Source organism: Rhincodon typus, chromosome 17 (genome assembly GCF_021869965.1).
Source record: "Rhincodon typus isolate 14 chromosome 17, sRhiTyp1.1, whole genome shotgun sequence".
Lineage (NCBI taxonomy): Eukaryota > Metazoa > Chordata > Chondrichthyes > Orectolobiformes > Rhincodontidae > Rhincodon > Rhincodon typus.
In genome coordinates, this window is record NC_063348.1 from 34,419,152 (window position 1) to 34,435,728 (window position 16,577).

The window sequence follows — 16,577 nt, forward strand, 5'->3', positions numbered from 1 at the left end:
TCATTGCAGGCAACTGGTTGAGGTGAAGCTGAAGATGACGGAGTATAAGCTGGTGGTGGTTGGGGCTGGTGGCGTTGGGAAGAGTGCTTTAACAATTCAACTCATCCAGAATCACTTTGTGGATGAATACGATCCTACGATAGAGGTACGCTATGTCTGCATGCAAACCAAAATCCCTGCTCGTAATGCTGCTTTTCCTTGGTTGAAAATTCAGACAGATACCCTCTCTGGCTTCTTAAGTGAATGTAAAAGATTCTATAATGCTAGTTTGAAGATGAGCAGGGGGTTTCTCCTTGTTGTCCAGGCCTATGTTTATCCCTCTGAGTGTCATTTTATTTATAAAATTATCTGGGTCATTATCACATTGATGTGGGATCCTCCTATGCTGCAACGTAGGAAACACAGCCAATTGCACAAGAGAAACACAAATTTAATTGTAAAGTTGTTTTCCATTCTTTGGTGGGAGAGCGGCACTGCTGCCAAGACCAATATTTGTGGCCCATCCTTAATTGCTCTTGAATTTGAGTGATTTACTAGACCATTTCAGAGGCCAGTTGACTAGGAACAATATTGTTGTTAGTCTGGAGTTACATAGAGTTTGGACTAATAAGGACATCAGATTCTTCTTTCCTGTCACAACATTAATGAACCATTGGCCTTCACTTGAGACTACTGCAGATTTGGTTTGCAGTTTTAATATTCCATCAGTTGCTATGGTGGGATTTGAATGTATTATCCAGAGCATTGTCCTTGGCCTCCAGTTGCTAGTCCAGAACTTGTTCTGCAATTACCTATCGTGAAAGGAGCTATATTCATTCAAACCTTATTTTTAATGTTACATGGAAACATAGAAATTACAACACTGGTTTTCCCTGCATATAGGCACTATACAAATTGTAGGTACCCATTCTGTTTCCATATTGCCCCCTTCTCTTTTCTATTCTCAACCTGTCTAACTATTCTTAAACCTTTATGGTCTCTGCTTCAATCCTGAACTGCATTCCATAGTCTGTCAACTGTGTGTCTGTTTTCCCCTCAATAATTGGGAGTGGATGGTTTCTGCCTGCTCTGTCCCACTCCTTCATAGTGACTTATTGAATGAGATTTTACAAACTAATTTGAAAAGTTTGAATTTGAATCACTAGTGAACAGGAAGAACAATTCCCTGACTCTGGCTCATTCCATGTTTCCTGTGCTGCTTCTAGTCAGACTTCATTGTCAATCTGGCAGCACCTTTTTACTTGTCCTGTGAATAGTCTGAAGTTGAGCAGTGATGAGGCTTGGGTTGGGCTTATTATCCCTAGTTAAACTACTGGGTTAACAGTGAAGAATGGCAGAAAAATCTTAACTGTTATCAATTTGCAAAAGTGAATATGGCAGGAGTGGGACCCATATCTTAGCAGGGAGATTTGCTCATTCTATTAGGGGAGACTTTATACTGAGAGAGGAGGAGTAGAGGAATTGTAAGTAGCAGTGTAAGGATTGATGGAGAAATGAGAGTTGGAGTATGCAGTAACTCTGAAGAACTAAATTACACTTTATTTCAATGCAAGGGGCCTTGCAGGTAAGGCTGAACTCCTGTTTAAAAACATGGGATTGGCACATAGCTATTACAGAAGCTTGGCTGAGATGGACAAGACTGGCAGCTCAGTGTTCTGGGTTTTAGATATTATAGGAAGGGTAGAAAGAGTCAAGAAGGTGGGGTTGGGAGGTGGCTTTTTTGATTAAGGAATACATTACTGCTGTAACTAGAAGATTTTTCTGAAAAACCATCCAGTGAAAATATATGGATAGAAATTACAAACAAGAAGCAAATGATCACTTTTTGGGATTGTACTTTCAGCTCCCAGCAGTAAGAGGAAAATTGAGAAACATGTAGGGAGATCTCTGGTATATGTAAGATAATGTTTTAATAATGGGGGTTTTAATTTTCCAAATATCGCCTGGGGCTACCATAATGTTAAAAGTTTGGATGGTGAAGAATTTGTCACGTTAGGAAAATTTTCTTTATCAATATGTGGATGTTCCTACTAAAGAAGGAGCAAAACTAAACCTTTTGATCAATAAGGCAGGGAAGGTGACTGAAGTAAAAGTGGGGAACTACTTTGGGTCCAGTAATCATAATTCAAGCAGTTTCAAAATAGTTATAGAAAAGACTAAGCCTTCCATTAAAAAGTTAGTTTTTAATGGGAGTAAGGTGAATTTGAATGGTGTGAGACAGAACTTTCAAAAGTTGATTAGAGTCAGACATTGTTTCACCTGCAAACAGTCTACAAGTGGGAGGTATTCAAGAGTGTGACGAGGCATTTTGTTCCTGTTAGAGTGAAGGGTAAGGCTGGTAAGATTAAGGAACAATGGATGAATAAAGATTCAGGTTGTAGTCAAGAATAAGATTCTTCCTTTTTAGATATAGACAACCTGGTTCAATTGAATCTCTTGTTCAGTATAGGCAGTGTAAAGGCAAAGAGGGGATATGAAAAACATTATCTGCCAATGCTTAAGGATAATACAAGAGATTCTACAAATACATTAAGAGGCCCTACTCACTCATTAAGATCAAGGAGGTTCTGTGTTGAAGCCCAGGAGATGGGAGAGATACTAAATGAATATTTTGTCAGTTTCGAATTTGGAGAAAAAAATGGAGTTAGAATGCAGAGAAATAGTGTTTTTAAAACAGTTAACATTACAGAAGAGGAAGTTCAGGAAGCCTTGGCATATAAAGGTGGATAAATCTCTGGGACCTGATTTAATCTATCCCAGAAGGTTGTGGAAAAGGAGGAAATTGAGACCTCTTGCGGAAATATTTGCCTCATCTATAAGTACGGGTGAGGTGCCTGATGACTGGAGGGTGGCTAATGTTTCAGATAGTAGGAACTGCAGATGCTGGAGAATCTGATAACAAGGTGTAGAGCTGGATGAACACAGGCCGAGCAGGAAAGCTGACGTTTTGGGCCTAGACCCTAATGTTGTATCTCTTTTTGCTTAAGAAAAGTTGTAAGGAGAAACCAGGGAACAATAGACCTGTGAGTCTGACTTCATTTGTGGGTAAATTGTTGGTGATTATATTTTTTAAAAAAAAAAGGACTTTATGGACATTTTAGAGGCAAAAATTGACTAGGGATAGTCAGCATGGTTTTGAAGAAAATCATGTCTCAAACTTGATGGAGTCTTTTGAGCAAGTTATAAAAAAGATTGGCAGAGCAGTAGATGTTGTTTATTTGGATTTTAGTAAAGCCTTTGACAAGGTTCCACATGGTGGACTAATTAGTAAAGTTAGGCCACATGGGACTCGGTGAGATTGCAAATTAAAATACATAATTGGCTCAACAGCAGGAGACAGTAAGGGTGGAGGGTTGCTTTTTGGACTGAAGGCCTGTGAGCAGTGGTGTTCCACAGGGATTGATTTTGTCATTTTATATAAATGACTTGGATGAGAATATAGAAGGTATGGTTAGTAAGTTGTGTTTTTTTGTTTTCTGGACAACACCAGAATATGGCAGCATAGTAGACAGTGAAAGTTTTCTGGGATTACAAAAGGATCTAATCAAATGGGTCATGGGCTGAAAAATGGCAGATGGAGTTCAAACTGGATAAATGTGGTGTACGTTTTTGTACAAAAACAAGGGCAGGGCTTGTACAATTAATGGTTGGGCCTTGGGTAGCATTGTAGAACAGAGGGTCCTATGGGTGCAGGTAAATAATTCTTGGAAGTTTGCATCACATATAGATAGGTTGGCTAAAAAGGCATTTGGCACGCTTGCCTTTGTTGTTCAATGCTTTTGAGTAAAGGAGTTGGGAAGTCATGTTGAGATTGTACAGGTTGTTGAAGTCTCTTCTGGAATACTGTCCAGTTTTGGTTGTCCAGTTATAGGAAGGATATTATTAAGCTGGAGAAGGTTCAGAAGAGATTTACCTGGATATTGCCGGCTATAGAATGCTGGACTTGTAAGGAAAGGCTAGGACTTTTTTTTTCCACTAGAGCATAGGAGGTTGAGAGGTGACCTGATAGAAGTTTATAAAATAATGAGAGGTATAGATAGAGTTAATGGCATTGTCTTTTTTACCCTGGGATGGGGGATTTCAAGACTAGGGGACATCTCTTTAAGGTGAGAAGAGAGAGATCTTAAAAGACACAAGGTGCATTTTTTTTGTGGTTCATGAGTGGAATGAACTTCCTGAGGAAGTGGTGGATGTGGGTACAATTGCAACGTTTAAAGGATGTTTTGGATAGATACATGAATAGGAAAGGTTTGGAGGGATATGGGGCAGGCAGGTGGGACTAGATTAGTTTGGGAGTATGTTTTGGCATGGACTGGTTGGAACAAAGGGTCTGTTTCTGTGCTGTATGACTATGACTATGACGCTGAACTAAAAGCAATGATAGCAATTGATAGAGGCAAGGTTAAGGAAATGGAGCTGATGTACAAATGAGCCATGATTTAACAGAATGGCAGAGTTGGTTGAGTTGAGTAGCCTCTACCTGATCCCATGTAATTCAGCGTTTTTAGGATAGTGCAGTTGTTTTAAACTCTTCTCACCCCAAAAGCTCATCTTAGTTGGTCATGAGGGAGGGTGAGTCCCAAAATTGGCTGGTTACAAGACTGCCTTGGTCCTCTGGGGCACTTTTATTTTGAGATAGTTAAGCCCTGTAGTCCTTGCCCCCCTCTGCTGCTTCCCCATGCCCCTCCTATCCTCATGTTACATCATCCACTACCCACAATGGGCAGACCTCAAGCTGGGGGAGATGAAAGAAATATCTAACAGTCTAATAAAGCTCTAATCATTCATTCAAGAGAATGAAGAAGCAACAAGCTCTAATTCATGAAGCCCGTTCAATGCTTTTGAACCTTGAGTTCAATCCTTTTCTTAAAAAACAAACTTTCATTCACACCCCACAAAAATAACAACTTTCAATAACCTCTTTCAACTGTCAATCAAACTGAACTCCCAATCCCCCTAGTCAGATATTTGTAATTCTGAAATTTGGCCAAATGTTCATAATGACATAATAGGCCTTGGGAAATGTCAACAAAGAAATCTATCAAAGCTGCATTAACAGATGGCAAATGGCTTGCTAACCAACACCAGGTGACCTGTTAATAATAGAACGTGGTACTTTTAAATTTCACTGACAGTTTTTAAGCTTGTCTCTTCTAGGTTTTAAGGAGCGGAGGATTTAGTAAAAACCTTTTGGATAATGACATTTTCAAGCATCTGGTCTGTGTTTGTCTACACTGCCAATTCCTGATTTCGCACTGGATTGTAGTCTTCAGACCATCCAAAATGGAGTTTGTATGAACTCCATTAAGAGTCCATATAGCCCTGTTGAGTTTAGGTTTACTGCCTGTATAAATCAGGCCCTACCCCCTTTCCTTTGTGGCAAAAGTTGTAAATGAGCTGGTATCTAGGTTTTGTCCACCATTTTTAAAGGAAGACTCCATGAAATTCCGGACCAATGTCTCAAACTACTTGGATTGTACCCTAACATATTACTTTACAACAGAAATCTCTCATTTTCATTGAAAATTCAGAATCACACAATGAAATAGTTACTCCAGATTTAGTTTTGTTTTAACAAATCTATTGAAAAATTTCTCTACTTTTTTTTAAAGAGTAGCCGAGGGTTTTCTATGGAGGCTGTGAGGTATATGGCTCTCGGTCCTGTAAACCTTACAAGTTTGTTTCTGTGATTTTTGATCTATTCAAGGTCAGTAACAGATAAAAGGTGAAGTAGTGGTTTATGCAAATGAGTTTGAGTTGATTGTTGGAAGAACAATGACTTTATTTATGCAGTATCTTTTAACAAAATGAAGTGTCTTAGAATAGTTTACTATAAAACAGATTTTATTGATGGGCCACACTTTCAAAAAGGAAGGAAAACTTGCATTTATATATTATTCACAACCACTAGACACGCCAAAGCGCTTCAAAGCTAATGAAGTGCTTTTAAAGTATAGTCGGTGTTGTAGGAAATACAGTAACCAAATAACACAACAAGCTCCCACAAACAGCCATTAGCTGATAAACACATCACCTGCTTTTGTGATGTTTGAAGGATAAATACTGGCCAGGAAAGTAGAAATAATTTCCCCTGTCCTTGGAAATAATGGCCATGGGATCTTGTGGTCACCTGAATGGACAGATTGGGGGCCCCCTGGTTTACATTCTATAGAAAAGAGTACTGCAGCATTCCCTCATCACTGTTCCACTAACAATGCACTGCTCACTCAGTACTGCTCCTCAAAAGTGTGGCACTCCATTATTGCTACACTGAAGTAAGGGTAAAGGGATGGAGTAGTAGAAAAACAGAAGGTTAAGACAATTAGAACTAGTTATGTTAAACGTAGACTGTTCAGGCAAAACAACCTGTCTTGTATACATTTGAGTAAAAAGTTTAACAATGATTCTGTCGCACGTGCTCGCTACCCAAAGTGTTAGGGAGAGGCAAGGGTGGTTGAGATTGAAGAATCGAAGCTAAAATCCTCATCTTGGGAGATTTCGAAGGTATTGCTTTTGCATGGTCGTGGCTCTTGATTGCTGTTTGAATCTCATTCTGTTAGGCTTGGAAGTGGAGCAGATGGAAAATGTATTAGGCAGTAGAAGTTCACCACCAAGATCACATTCCAGTGTGTGTAGACACCAATAAACAGTAACTTGACTTGATTTTTAAAGTAGGTGACTTATTGACTGTGTTACTGATGAAAGGGTAACCTCTTGAATAAAAATGTACTAAATGAAATTAGTTTCTCTCCAAGGAGCCATTTTTTTTTAACGTTTGCTTTTTCCTGTGCACTTGCTGTTTTCTGTCTTCTTATTGAACCTAGTCCAACATGGAGCAGGCTTTCCAATTGGGTTTTGAACTTCCACACCGGCTGTTTTCCACTCTGGTACTACAGCTCTGTTGGAATTGACAAAATTGTTGTGTTCTTTGGATCCTATCTAACACAAATATTCAATTTTTCCATCTAATTAAAAATAGATTCTAATTTTTAGTCTCCTTCATGCCCTTCGAACCTGCTTTACAGCAATGTGATTATTTATAACGTGTAGCCACTCTAGTAATATAGAGAACATAGAAGCCAGTTTGCACACTACCAGATCCCATGAATAGCAATGTAATAACATCCAGAGTCGATTTTTAGTGATGCTAGCTGAATAAGCATTGGCTCCAGAACACCAATTTGGATTGAACACCAATGGTAGCCTGTTTGGATTAGAGACTGTGGGATCTTTTCCCACCCATGAGAAGGGTAGGCAGTGCCTCTGTTTAGCATTGCACCTGAAAGATAGCACTTCTGACAATGGAGTGCTCCCTTGGTATTGCCTCTCACACTGCTTCGAATGTCAGTCTGGATTATGTGATTGAGTCTCTAGAATGAAGCTTGAAGCCACAACCTGGCTGGTCTGAGCATGAGTTAGAAGTGAGATTACCCACTGGCTGAAACCTCTGCTTTTTGTCACAGCTGTATAAAACACTAGAGATTTGTGCGTGGATCTATATTGTTGCAGTTACTCGAGTATTCAGTCTGCTCTCTATGCCCTGTGCACGCACACGAAATGATTATTCACATTTTAACATGTTGGCAAATGATTTGAATCACAATAGTTTTAGTTTTGGCCTCATTGTGGAATGGGACTTGGGAACATCATAGCATTAAGCTGAAGTGTACAGTGTACATGACCTCAATTTATCATTGAACTTTAAGGCTCGTGCCTGAGAATTAAGCATCCCAACAAGTAACCTTCCCTTCCAATGAAATAAAAAGGGTGCAATTTGAACGTCTCCCCAGATTATCCTGGAGTATTCCACTCGAGTTTACCAATTTGGGAACTAGAGTGTTGAATTTGCAGTGAGATTAGATTGTAAGACACAAACAAGACCCCCTCAAACTGATGTGCCTGCCAGTGACTAAGATTCTATTTGGGCCAGTAACCTGGTTACAGACCATTTCCAAGTGTACCTATTATCTGAACGAAACTTAATCCAGACATGATATTTCGAAGGACTGTAAAATGTTGGGGATGAATCTCAAACTCCCTCAATGCTTTTTTGTCGCTTCTATCTTCAGCCAGTGTGACACTAAAGGGAGCTCTGAAAGCTGCTGCTGAGGTGAGCCTCCTGCCTGGACTGGTTTCCCAGTTTTAAAACATTCCAATTGATTTTGACAGCCCTTTGACTGTACTGTTTATCAGGATTTTTTTAATGCAACTTGTATTTCATAAAACACTGAACATGATGCTGCTCCTCTCCAAAGAGTGTGATAAAAGTGTAGAATCACACGTGCAGGCAACTATCCAGCTGGTTACCAAGGCAACGTGTCCTCAAAGCTATATTTATACATAAAACCTGAACTGCTAGTGACAGATATCACCACCACCCCCCCCCCCCCTCCCCTGATAGTGAACTTTCTTTTTCCTCTTATGTTTTACTTAAAATGCAGGAAGGTAAATTAACGACTAGTTACAACTGAAATATGCTCTGGATTTATTACTATGGCTACAGAGCAATCCAAAATGGATACCGAGGTCACCCAGGCTTGACTTATTTTATTTTGCTCTACTCTTCTAATCACAGGATTCCTATAGAAAGCAGGTAGTTATTGATGGGGAAACCTGTTTGTTGGATATTCTGGACACAGCAGGTCAAGAGGAGTACAGTGCCATGAGAGACCAATACATGAGGACAGGAGAAGGCTTCCTGTGTGTCTTTGCAATCAACAACACCAAATCATTTGAAGACATTCATCAGTACAGGTTAGTCTTGTTGTGAAGTATTTTTGTTTAAGGCACTAGTTTCAGATCCAAATTTTTCACCTTCAAGCTGAATTTCAAATTCAATCTTGCTACATTCATTCTTGTCTAGAAGATCATTTTACTTGGAGGTCATTAACCAAACCTGTCTCACCTCATTCTTCCTGTTTCCTGATTTGGTTCCAAATATATAGTTATAAGAAACTGTGTTCCAGATTCTCTTGAACTGTCATCCAGGGTACCTTTGCCAAATTGATTTATTCAACATCTATGAAGATTAAAATCCCCCACAATTTAATGGCAGGATATTCTGTATTGGCTACCTGAATAATTCTTTATACTGCCACTCCCAACAATGACTCCTCTCTTTATGATTTCTTATCGGCACTCAAACTGATTCAACACTTTGATTCTGTTTTGATCCCAGATCTGGCCATCAAATTTACACTGTGATCCTGGACAAGATCCCCCAAATTGTTACAATTTGGTTAGAGACTAGTAACCTTTTATTTTAAGGTAAACAAAAAGTAAGTTCCAGGGGAGTTGCAAAGAAAATAATGCCACAATATAGCATGGTCTTCAACAAACAGCAATAAAGTTTGTATTAGTACAGCAATACTACTTAATCGCAAATCTTTTTAATAGAATTTACTATAATATAAGATCTTATTTCTAACATCCAGAATTAACCTATTGTAAACACAGGTAATATACAGTGAATATTTCACAGCACATATCCAATATCGAGACACCTCTCACTGTCTCTCCCCACCCCACTAGAACTTTCATTTCATTAATTCTCAGGATGTGGGTGTCACTGGCTAGGCCAGGGTCCCTAGTTCCTCCTTGAAGGTGATGGTGAATTGAGCCTTGAACTGTTGTAGTCCGTTTGGTGTAGGTGGATCCACAGTCCTGTTGTGAAAGAGTTCCAAGATTTTGACCTAGTGAAACTGGAGGAATGGTGATTGCATTTCCAAGTCAGGATGGTGAGTGGTTTGGAGGGGAATTTACAGGTGGTGATGTTCCCATGTAATCGTTACCCTTGGCCTTCTAGATGGTTGTATCATGGGTTTGGATGGTGTTATCTAAGGATCTTTGAATTTCTGCAGTGGCATCATGTACACTGACACTCAGTAGCAGTGTGTACTGTGGAGGGAGTGGATGCTTGTGGATGTAGTGCCAATTTAAGCAGGCTGCTTTGTCCTGAATGGTGTCAAACTTTGTGTTGCTGGAACTGCACCCATCCAGGCAAGTGGGGAGTATTCCATCACACTCAGGACTTGTGTCTTGAGAAGTAGACAGGAATGGCAGAGTCAGGAATTACTCACTTTGGGATTCCTTGACTCTGACCATCCTTTTCTTTTAATGCATTTGTGGGATGAGGGTGTCGCTGACTAGGCAGCATTTATTGCCCATCCCTAATTACCCAGAGGGCAGTTCAGAGTCAACCACACTGCTTTGGGTCTGGAGTCACATGTAGGCCAGACCAGGTAAGGATGGCAGTTTCCTTCCCTAAAGGGCATTAGTGAACTTGATGGGTTTTTCTTGACAATTGAAACTGGATTAATGGTCATCAATAGATTCTTAATTCCAGATATTTTACTGAATTCAAATTCCACCATCTGCCATGATGGGATTCAAACCCAGGTCCCCAGAACGTTATCTGGGTCTTTGGATTAACAGTCCAGCGATTAATGGCATTAGGCCATCGCCTCCCCTATACAATATTTATATGGCTAGTCCAGGTCAGTTTCTGGTCAATGATAACACCCAAGATAATGATGGAGAAATCGGGGATGGTAATACCATCAAATTTTAGGGGTGATGATTAGGTTGTTTTGCTTGGAGATGGTCATTCATAAATTTGCATTTGTGATGGAAATGTTACTTGCCACTTTTCAGCCCAAACCTGTTGTCTGGGTTTTGCCCTGTTCGAACATGGTATGCTCCAGTACCTGAGGTGTCATGAATGGTGCTGTAAATTGTGCAATCATCAACGAACATCCCACTTCTGACCTTTTTATGATGGAAGAAAAGTCATTGAAGTAGCTGAAGATAGTTGGGCCTAAAACAGTAGCCTAAGGAACTGGATTAGAATCTAGAAACCCTGACAGTGTTGAAAAAGGCCATTCAGCCCATGTCTGCACTGGCCTACTCAGACCCAGCCCCCACCCTATCCACATAACCTGGCATTTCCCATTGCTAATTCATCTAGCCTGTGCATCTAGAGGGCAATTTACATGGCTAATTCACCTAACATCCACATCTCCTCTGGAGTTTGGGAGGAAACCGGAGCACCTCGGAAATCCACGCAGACACTGGGAGAAAAGCGTGGAGTTTGCACAGACAGTCGCTCAAGGGTGGAATTGAAACTTGGTCTCTGCTGTGAGGTAGCAGTACTAACCACTGAGCCAAAGTGCTGTTGAAGTCACACCTCTGGAGCAGGTGGGTAATAACATCTCTTCAACAGGTTCATTAAGAAAAAGATTATACCCTGAGGATCTAGAGATAATGAACCTCCAACCACAATCCTCTTGTTTTGCACTATGTATGACTTCCTTTATTCACTTGTGGGACATGGGGCTCAGTGGCTGGGTCAGCATTTATCGTCCATATCTATCTTTTTTGCCCTCTGTGGTGAGGAGCTGCTGCCTTTAAACCACCACAGTCTACGTGCTGTGGACTGACCCATGATGCCCTTGGGGAGGGAATTTCAGGATTTTAAACCAGTGACAGTGAAGGCATTGCGGTATATTTCCAAGTTGGGATGGTGAGTGGCTTGGATGGGAACTTGCAGCTGGTGGTGTTCCCATGTATCTGTTGCCCTTGTCCTTTTTTTTAATTGAGGCTTATGGTTGTGGGTTTGAAGGTGCTGTCTGAGGATCTTTTGTGAATTTCTGCAATGCATCTTGTAGATGATACACACTGCTCCTCAGACTTGGTAGTGGAGGATGTGTTCGCTTATGGATGCGGTGTCAATCAAGCTGCTTTGCCCCGGATGGTGTCAAGCTGCTTGAGTGTTATTGGAGATGCACCCATCCAAGTAAGTGGGGAGTATTCATCATACTTTCTAACTTGTTTTCTAATCAAGCATCCCAACAAGGAGGTGAGTTACTCACTGCAGTATTCCTAACCTCTGACCTGCTCTTGTAACCACTCTATATTTATGTAGCAAGTGCAGCTGAGTTTCTGATTGATGGTAACCCCAACGATGTGGGCGATTCAGTGGTAATGATGTTGAACGTCATGGGACAGTGGTTAGACTGATTAGAAGTGGTCTTTGCCTGGCATTTATTGGCGTGAATGTTGTTTGCCACTTGTCAGCCCAAGCCTGGATATTGTCCAGATCTTGTTGCATTTGAACATGGACTGCTTCAGTATCTGAGGAGTTGATTGGTACTGAAAATAGGGCAATCATTGGTGAACAGCCCCACTTCTGATCTCATGATAGCGAGAAGGTCATTGAAGCAGCTGAAGATGGTTGGATCTAGGATATTACCCTTGGAACTCCTGCAGAGATCTCCTGGAGCTGAGAACTGACCAGCAACCATCTTCCTATGTGCCAGGTATGACTCCAACCAGCAGAGTTATAGCAAAACTGGAAGCAGGCAGGGTTCCTTGATGTCACTCTCTCCTCTGGAATTCACTCTTTCATCTGTTTGGTTCATTTGAGTTGTGCCAGGGCGACGACGACTCTCATTACATCAATGAGCAGGTTATTGCTGAGCAAGTACAGCTTGATAGCACTGTCGATAACGCCTTGAATCACTTTACTGAATTTCGAGAGTAGACTGATGGGGCGGTAATTGGCCAGGTTGGAATTGTTCTGTATGTTGTGTACAAGAAATACCTGGGCAATTTTCCACACTGCCAGTAGGTGCCAGTGTTGTAACTGTACTGGAAGTACTTGGCTAGGGGAGCGGCCACTTTATTGCATAATGTTGTGTCTTGTGTGGAGTCAGTGTCTGAGCCTCTGGTTTCGGGGGAGTGGAAGAGAGAGAGAGAGAGAGAGAGAGAGAGGACTGGTACAAATAACCTAACACCAAGTACTGTGGTTGGGTGTAGGTGACCAATGAAGGAAAAGGGGTTTATTCTGGCAAGAAGTTCTTTTTACAAAAAGAAACACAAAGGAGATCTCCATTTTGTTTAAGAAGAACTTCTTTTGTCTTCCCACTGCCACCCCCAGCGCCCTTCCCCCTCACCGAAATGGCAAGAAGGATAGTAACTGGAGGGCACTGATTTTAATTGGTAAGATGTGGTGAGTTATTGGGATGTGAATGCACCTCTGACCATGGAAACAGCTGCAGTAGTAACTTTTTCAAAAGGGACTTGTTTAAACGTTAAGTGAAAATGCTCGCATGGTAATTAGGGATGGGGTGGTGGAGGGAGAGGAGAGGGCCTGAAGAAGGATTGAATGGATAGCTCTTTGAAAGAGCTGCCAGAGGCGCAATAGGCCAAATGGGTGCCACTCTGCTGTAAAATTTCAAGCCTCTTGATCTCAGTCAGCTTGTGAAGAATTCTGCCATCTGTTAAAGGCATCCTGTATTTTTACAGGGAACAAATTAAAAGGGTGAAGGATTCTGATGATGTTCCAATGGTTCTGGTGGGAAACAAGTGCGATCTGCCTTCCCGATCTGTGGAGACTCGGCAGGCCCAAGACCTGGCCCGGAGTTATGGCATTCCTTACATCGAAACTTCTGCCAAAACCAGACAGGTGGGTAACTGACCATATTTAGCATTCATTGCTATGTTCCTCATAGTGGACACAGTGTTGTTACTGGGCTTGTCCTGATCCCCAGTTTGTAAAATTGAGTTGGTGCTTGATTTGTACCTGTGCTCCCTGATCTACCCAGCTCATGCCTGGGGAAAATTTTTTTTTTTTTTTTTTGGAAAACCATTTTTATCCTTCTCAAATCCCTCAAGTCACAAATACTTGGATTGAATTCTAAGTGGAAGACGTCCTCTTTTTTAAAAAAAAAAAACAAGTGCTGGAGAAACTCAGCAAGTCTGGCAGCACGTGTGGATAAAGAAATAGGGTCAAAACTTCAGTCCAATTGTAGACTAATGTCGGCTGTTTCTTTCAATAGATGTTGCCAGACCTGCCGGTTTATGTCCAGCACCCCTCATTTAAGATTTCCAGCATCCCCAATAGCTTGCTTTCCCTTTTTTAAGATCATACCAAAGCTGTTTTAATGTGGGAAAGAGAAGGAATCATAAGTGCAGAGAGGGTGATAATGGGAGAAGTAAAAGTTTACCAAAAAGGTGTATTTATGTACCACCGAATGTCCTGAAGCACAACTTAACATGTAACTGTTGTTCAGAGATTGGAAATGCAGCTGGTAATTCTTTGAATACTACCATGTGGTCTTTTGAGGAGGTAGACAAAAGAGGAAAGAAGCAGTAACAAGCAAAGTGTTAAACCATTTTAAGCAAAGTAATTAAATAACTTTCTCTCTTTTTTAACTAAGCAAACCTCCATGTGCAAGAAGATCTTGAGCAGAAAACAAATGTGGCTTTCTGACAGTCTTCAGGGATCTGTCTCCATTTCCCCACCCCCACACCAAGGCTGGAACTGCAGATTGGCCCTTCATTCTCTCAGAATCATATGCACAGGAGGAGGTCATTCTGCCCATTGTACTTGTGCCAGCTCCTAGAAATTACTATCCAATTATCTCTGTCTCAGCTGTGACCCTACCAGTTCAAAGCAAATTTTGAAGATCCAGGAAATCTGGAATGAAATGAGAAAAATGTGCCTGAAATTCTTTCCTTGGATACTGCCTGATCTGCTGAGTAGTAGTTAATGCTTCAAGCCTTTGGCCTTTCATCAAAATGGGTATCACTGTTTATTGCCAGTCATTAATTGCCTTTAGAATGTAAGAATATCTCAAATGCAAGTGAAAGGCTTGCTAGGCCATTGCAGAAGGGAGTTAAGATTCAACCACATTTCTCTGGGTCTGGAGTCACACACAGGCCAAACTGGGTTTTGCGAAGAAGAAAAAAAAATCGTTTTCACCTTCAAAGAACTAATCAGATGGGATTTAACAATCCAGTGATCTCATAGACAGTGATTATTGAGTGAATTTTATTCCACACTTGTTAGTTGAATTTAGATTCCACAGCTATCATGGCAGGCTTTTAACACCTCTCCAGATCACTTTTTTCCAGGCCCCAAGTGGAGACGATGGCCTAGCAGTATTAATCCTAAACTGAGACCAGAAACCCAAGTAATGTTCTGGGGACCTGGATTCAAATCCTGTCATGGAAGATGGTGGAATTTGAATTCCATGAAAGTTGTGTAATGATGATCACAACCCATCTGGTTCATTAATGTCCTCTTTTAGGGAAGGAAACCTGTTATCCTTACCTGGTCTGGCCACATGTAACTCCAGACCCACATCAATGTGGGTGACTCTTCACTGCCTTCTGGGCAAATATGGATGGGCAAAAAATGCTGGCCAAGCTAGTAATGTCCATATCTGAATTATTTTGGAAAAAGAGTTAATATAGTGAAAGTAGTTACTGTGCAAATATTCACCAGAACATAATACTTGAGGACCAACACATGATTTATAAAAGTTTTTAGTCTAACTTTTGTTGTTTCAAACTCTCTTCCTCGGTTTTATAAAACAGAGGATCTGTATAACAGCCTTATCCTGCTGAGCCACCTTCAAACATTTTAAGTACGTTCATGGTCTGGTTTCCCTGCTCCTGCAATCTCTTCATAAATGGAATAATAAAATTTTTATTATCCTTTTGTCATTCTTCCTACTAAAGCATTGATGTAATTTTACCATTAAATTATGTCACTTGTCTACCCATTTCCCCACACTCTGCTCTTCTGAGGTCTGTTACTGTCACCCTCATTGTGTTGGTTTTTAAGGTGAGAACTTTACACAATGAGAGAATTTACACATTGCACAGTTTCAGGAGGATGATTTTAGGCAGTACTTGATTTGTCCAGATATTCGAAATGTCACAAGCACAAGAGCAGGTCAAAGGCTAAGAATCCTGCAGCAAATAACTCACCACCTTGTCTTCCTGAAGCTACACTATCAACAAGATACAAGTCCAGAGTGTGATGGAATACTGTCTGTCTACTTGGATGAATGCAGCCTAACACCATCCAAGACCAAGCAGCCCCCTTTTTAGACATTGTGCGCTAGTAGAGGAGGAACTGTACTGTTCAAGACTCCTTCAACCCATACCTTCCAAACTTATGATCTTTGCTGCCTTGGAGCACCAGGGCAGGAGGCACATAGGAGCACCACAAGACCACCTTCAACCGTGCACCATCCTGACTTGTAAACATATCCTCGTACCTTCGCTGGTGCTAGGTCACAATCCTGGAACTCCCTTTCTAACAATGCTATGGGTGTACCTACATCACATGGACTGCAATAGTTCAGGAAGGCTTTGTCCCATCACCTCCAGGGCAATTAGCAATGAGTAAGCTGGCCTTGCTGCTGGTGCTCATGCCCATTAAAGCATAAATCAATCCAGCATGCTTTGTATGATGTAAAAATTGGCTGGATGCTGCTGGAGAAATATTACCTCCTGAACCTAAGGCAAGACTTTTTCAGAAGGTTTAATCCATCAACTGGAGCAGTGGAGCACTATTTTAATTGCAGATTTAAAACATGGCTCAAAGTTAGAAATCTACACAGAGTAAATGAGAAGCTGTGTCCACTGGGAGTCTGATCAGTAATTGAAGGATGCAGATTTAAGAAAGCTGTCAAAGGAAACGAGGGACAGTAGGAACTGCAGATGCTGGAGAATCTGAGATAATGAGGTGTAGAGCTGGATGGACACAGCAGGCCAAGCAGCAT

General features: G+C 41.0%; 1 protein-coding gene across 1 annotated transcript in view; it reads left to right on the forward strand.

Moving 5' to 3' along the window:
- Window positions 1–9: 9 nt before the first annotated feature.
- The window catches only part of LOC109915744 (GTPase HRas), a 22,199-nt gene continuing 5,631 nt past the window's right edge, over window positions 10–16,577 (forward strand). Inside the window, exons 1-3 of the mRNA XM_048607090.1 lie at window positions 10–145; window positions 8,576–8,754; window positions 13,306–13,465. Coding sequence (XP_048463047.1) covers window positions 35–145; window positions 8,576–8,754; window positions 13,306–13,465 — 450 coding nt within the window. The 5' untranslated portion in view covers window positions 10–34. The remainder of the gene's footprint in view (window positions 146–8,575; window positions 8,755–13,305; window positions 13,466–16,577) is intronic.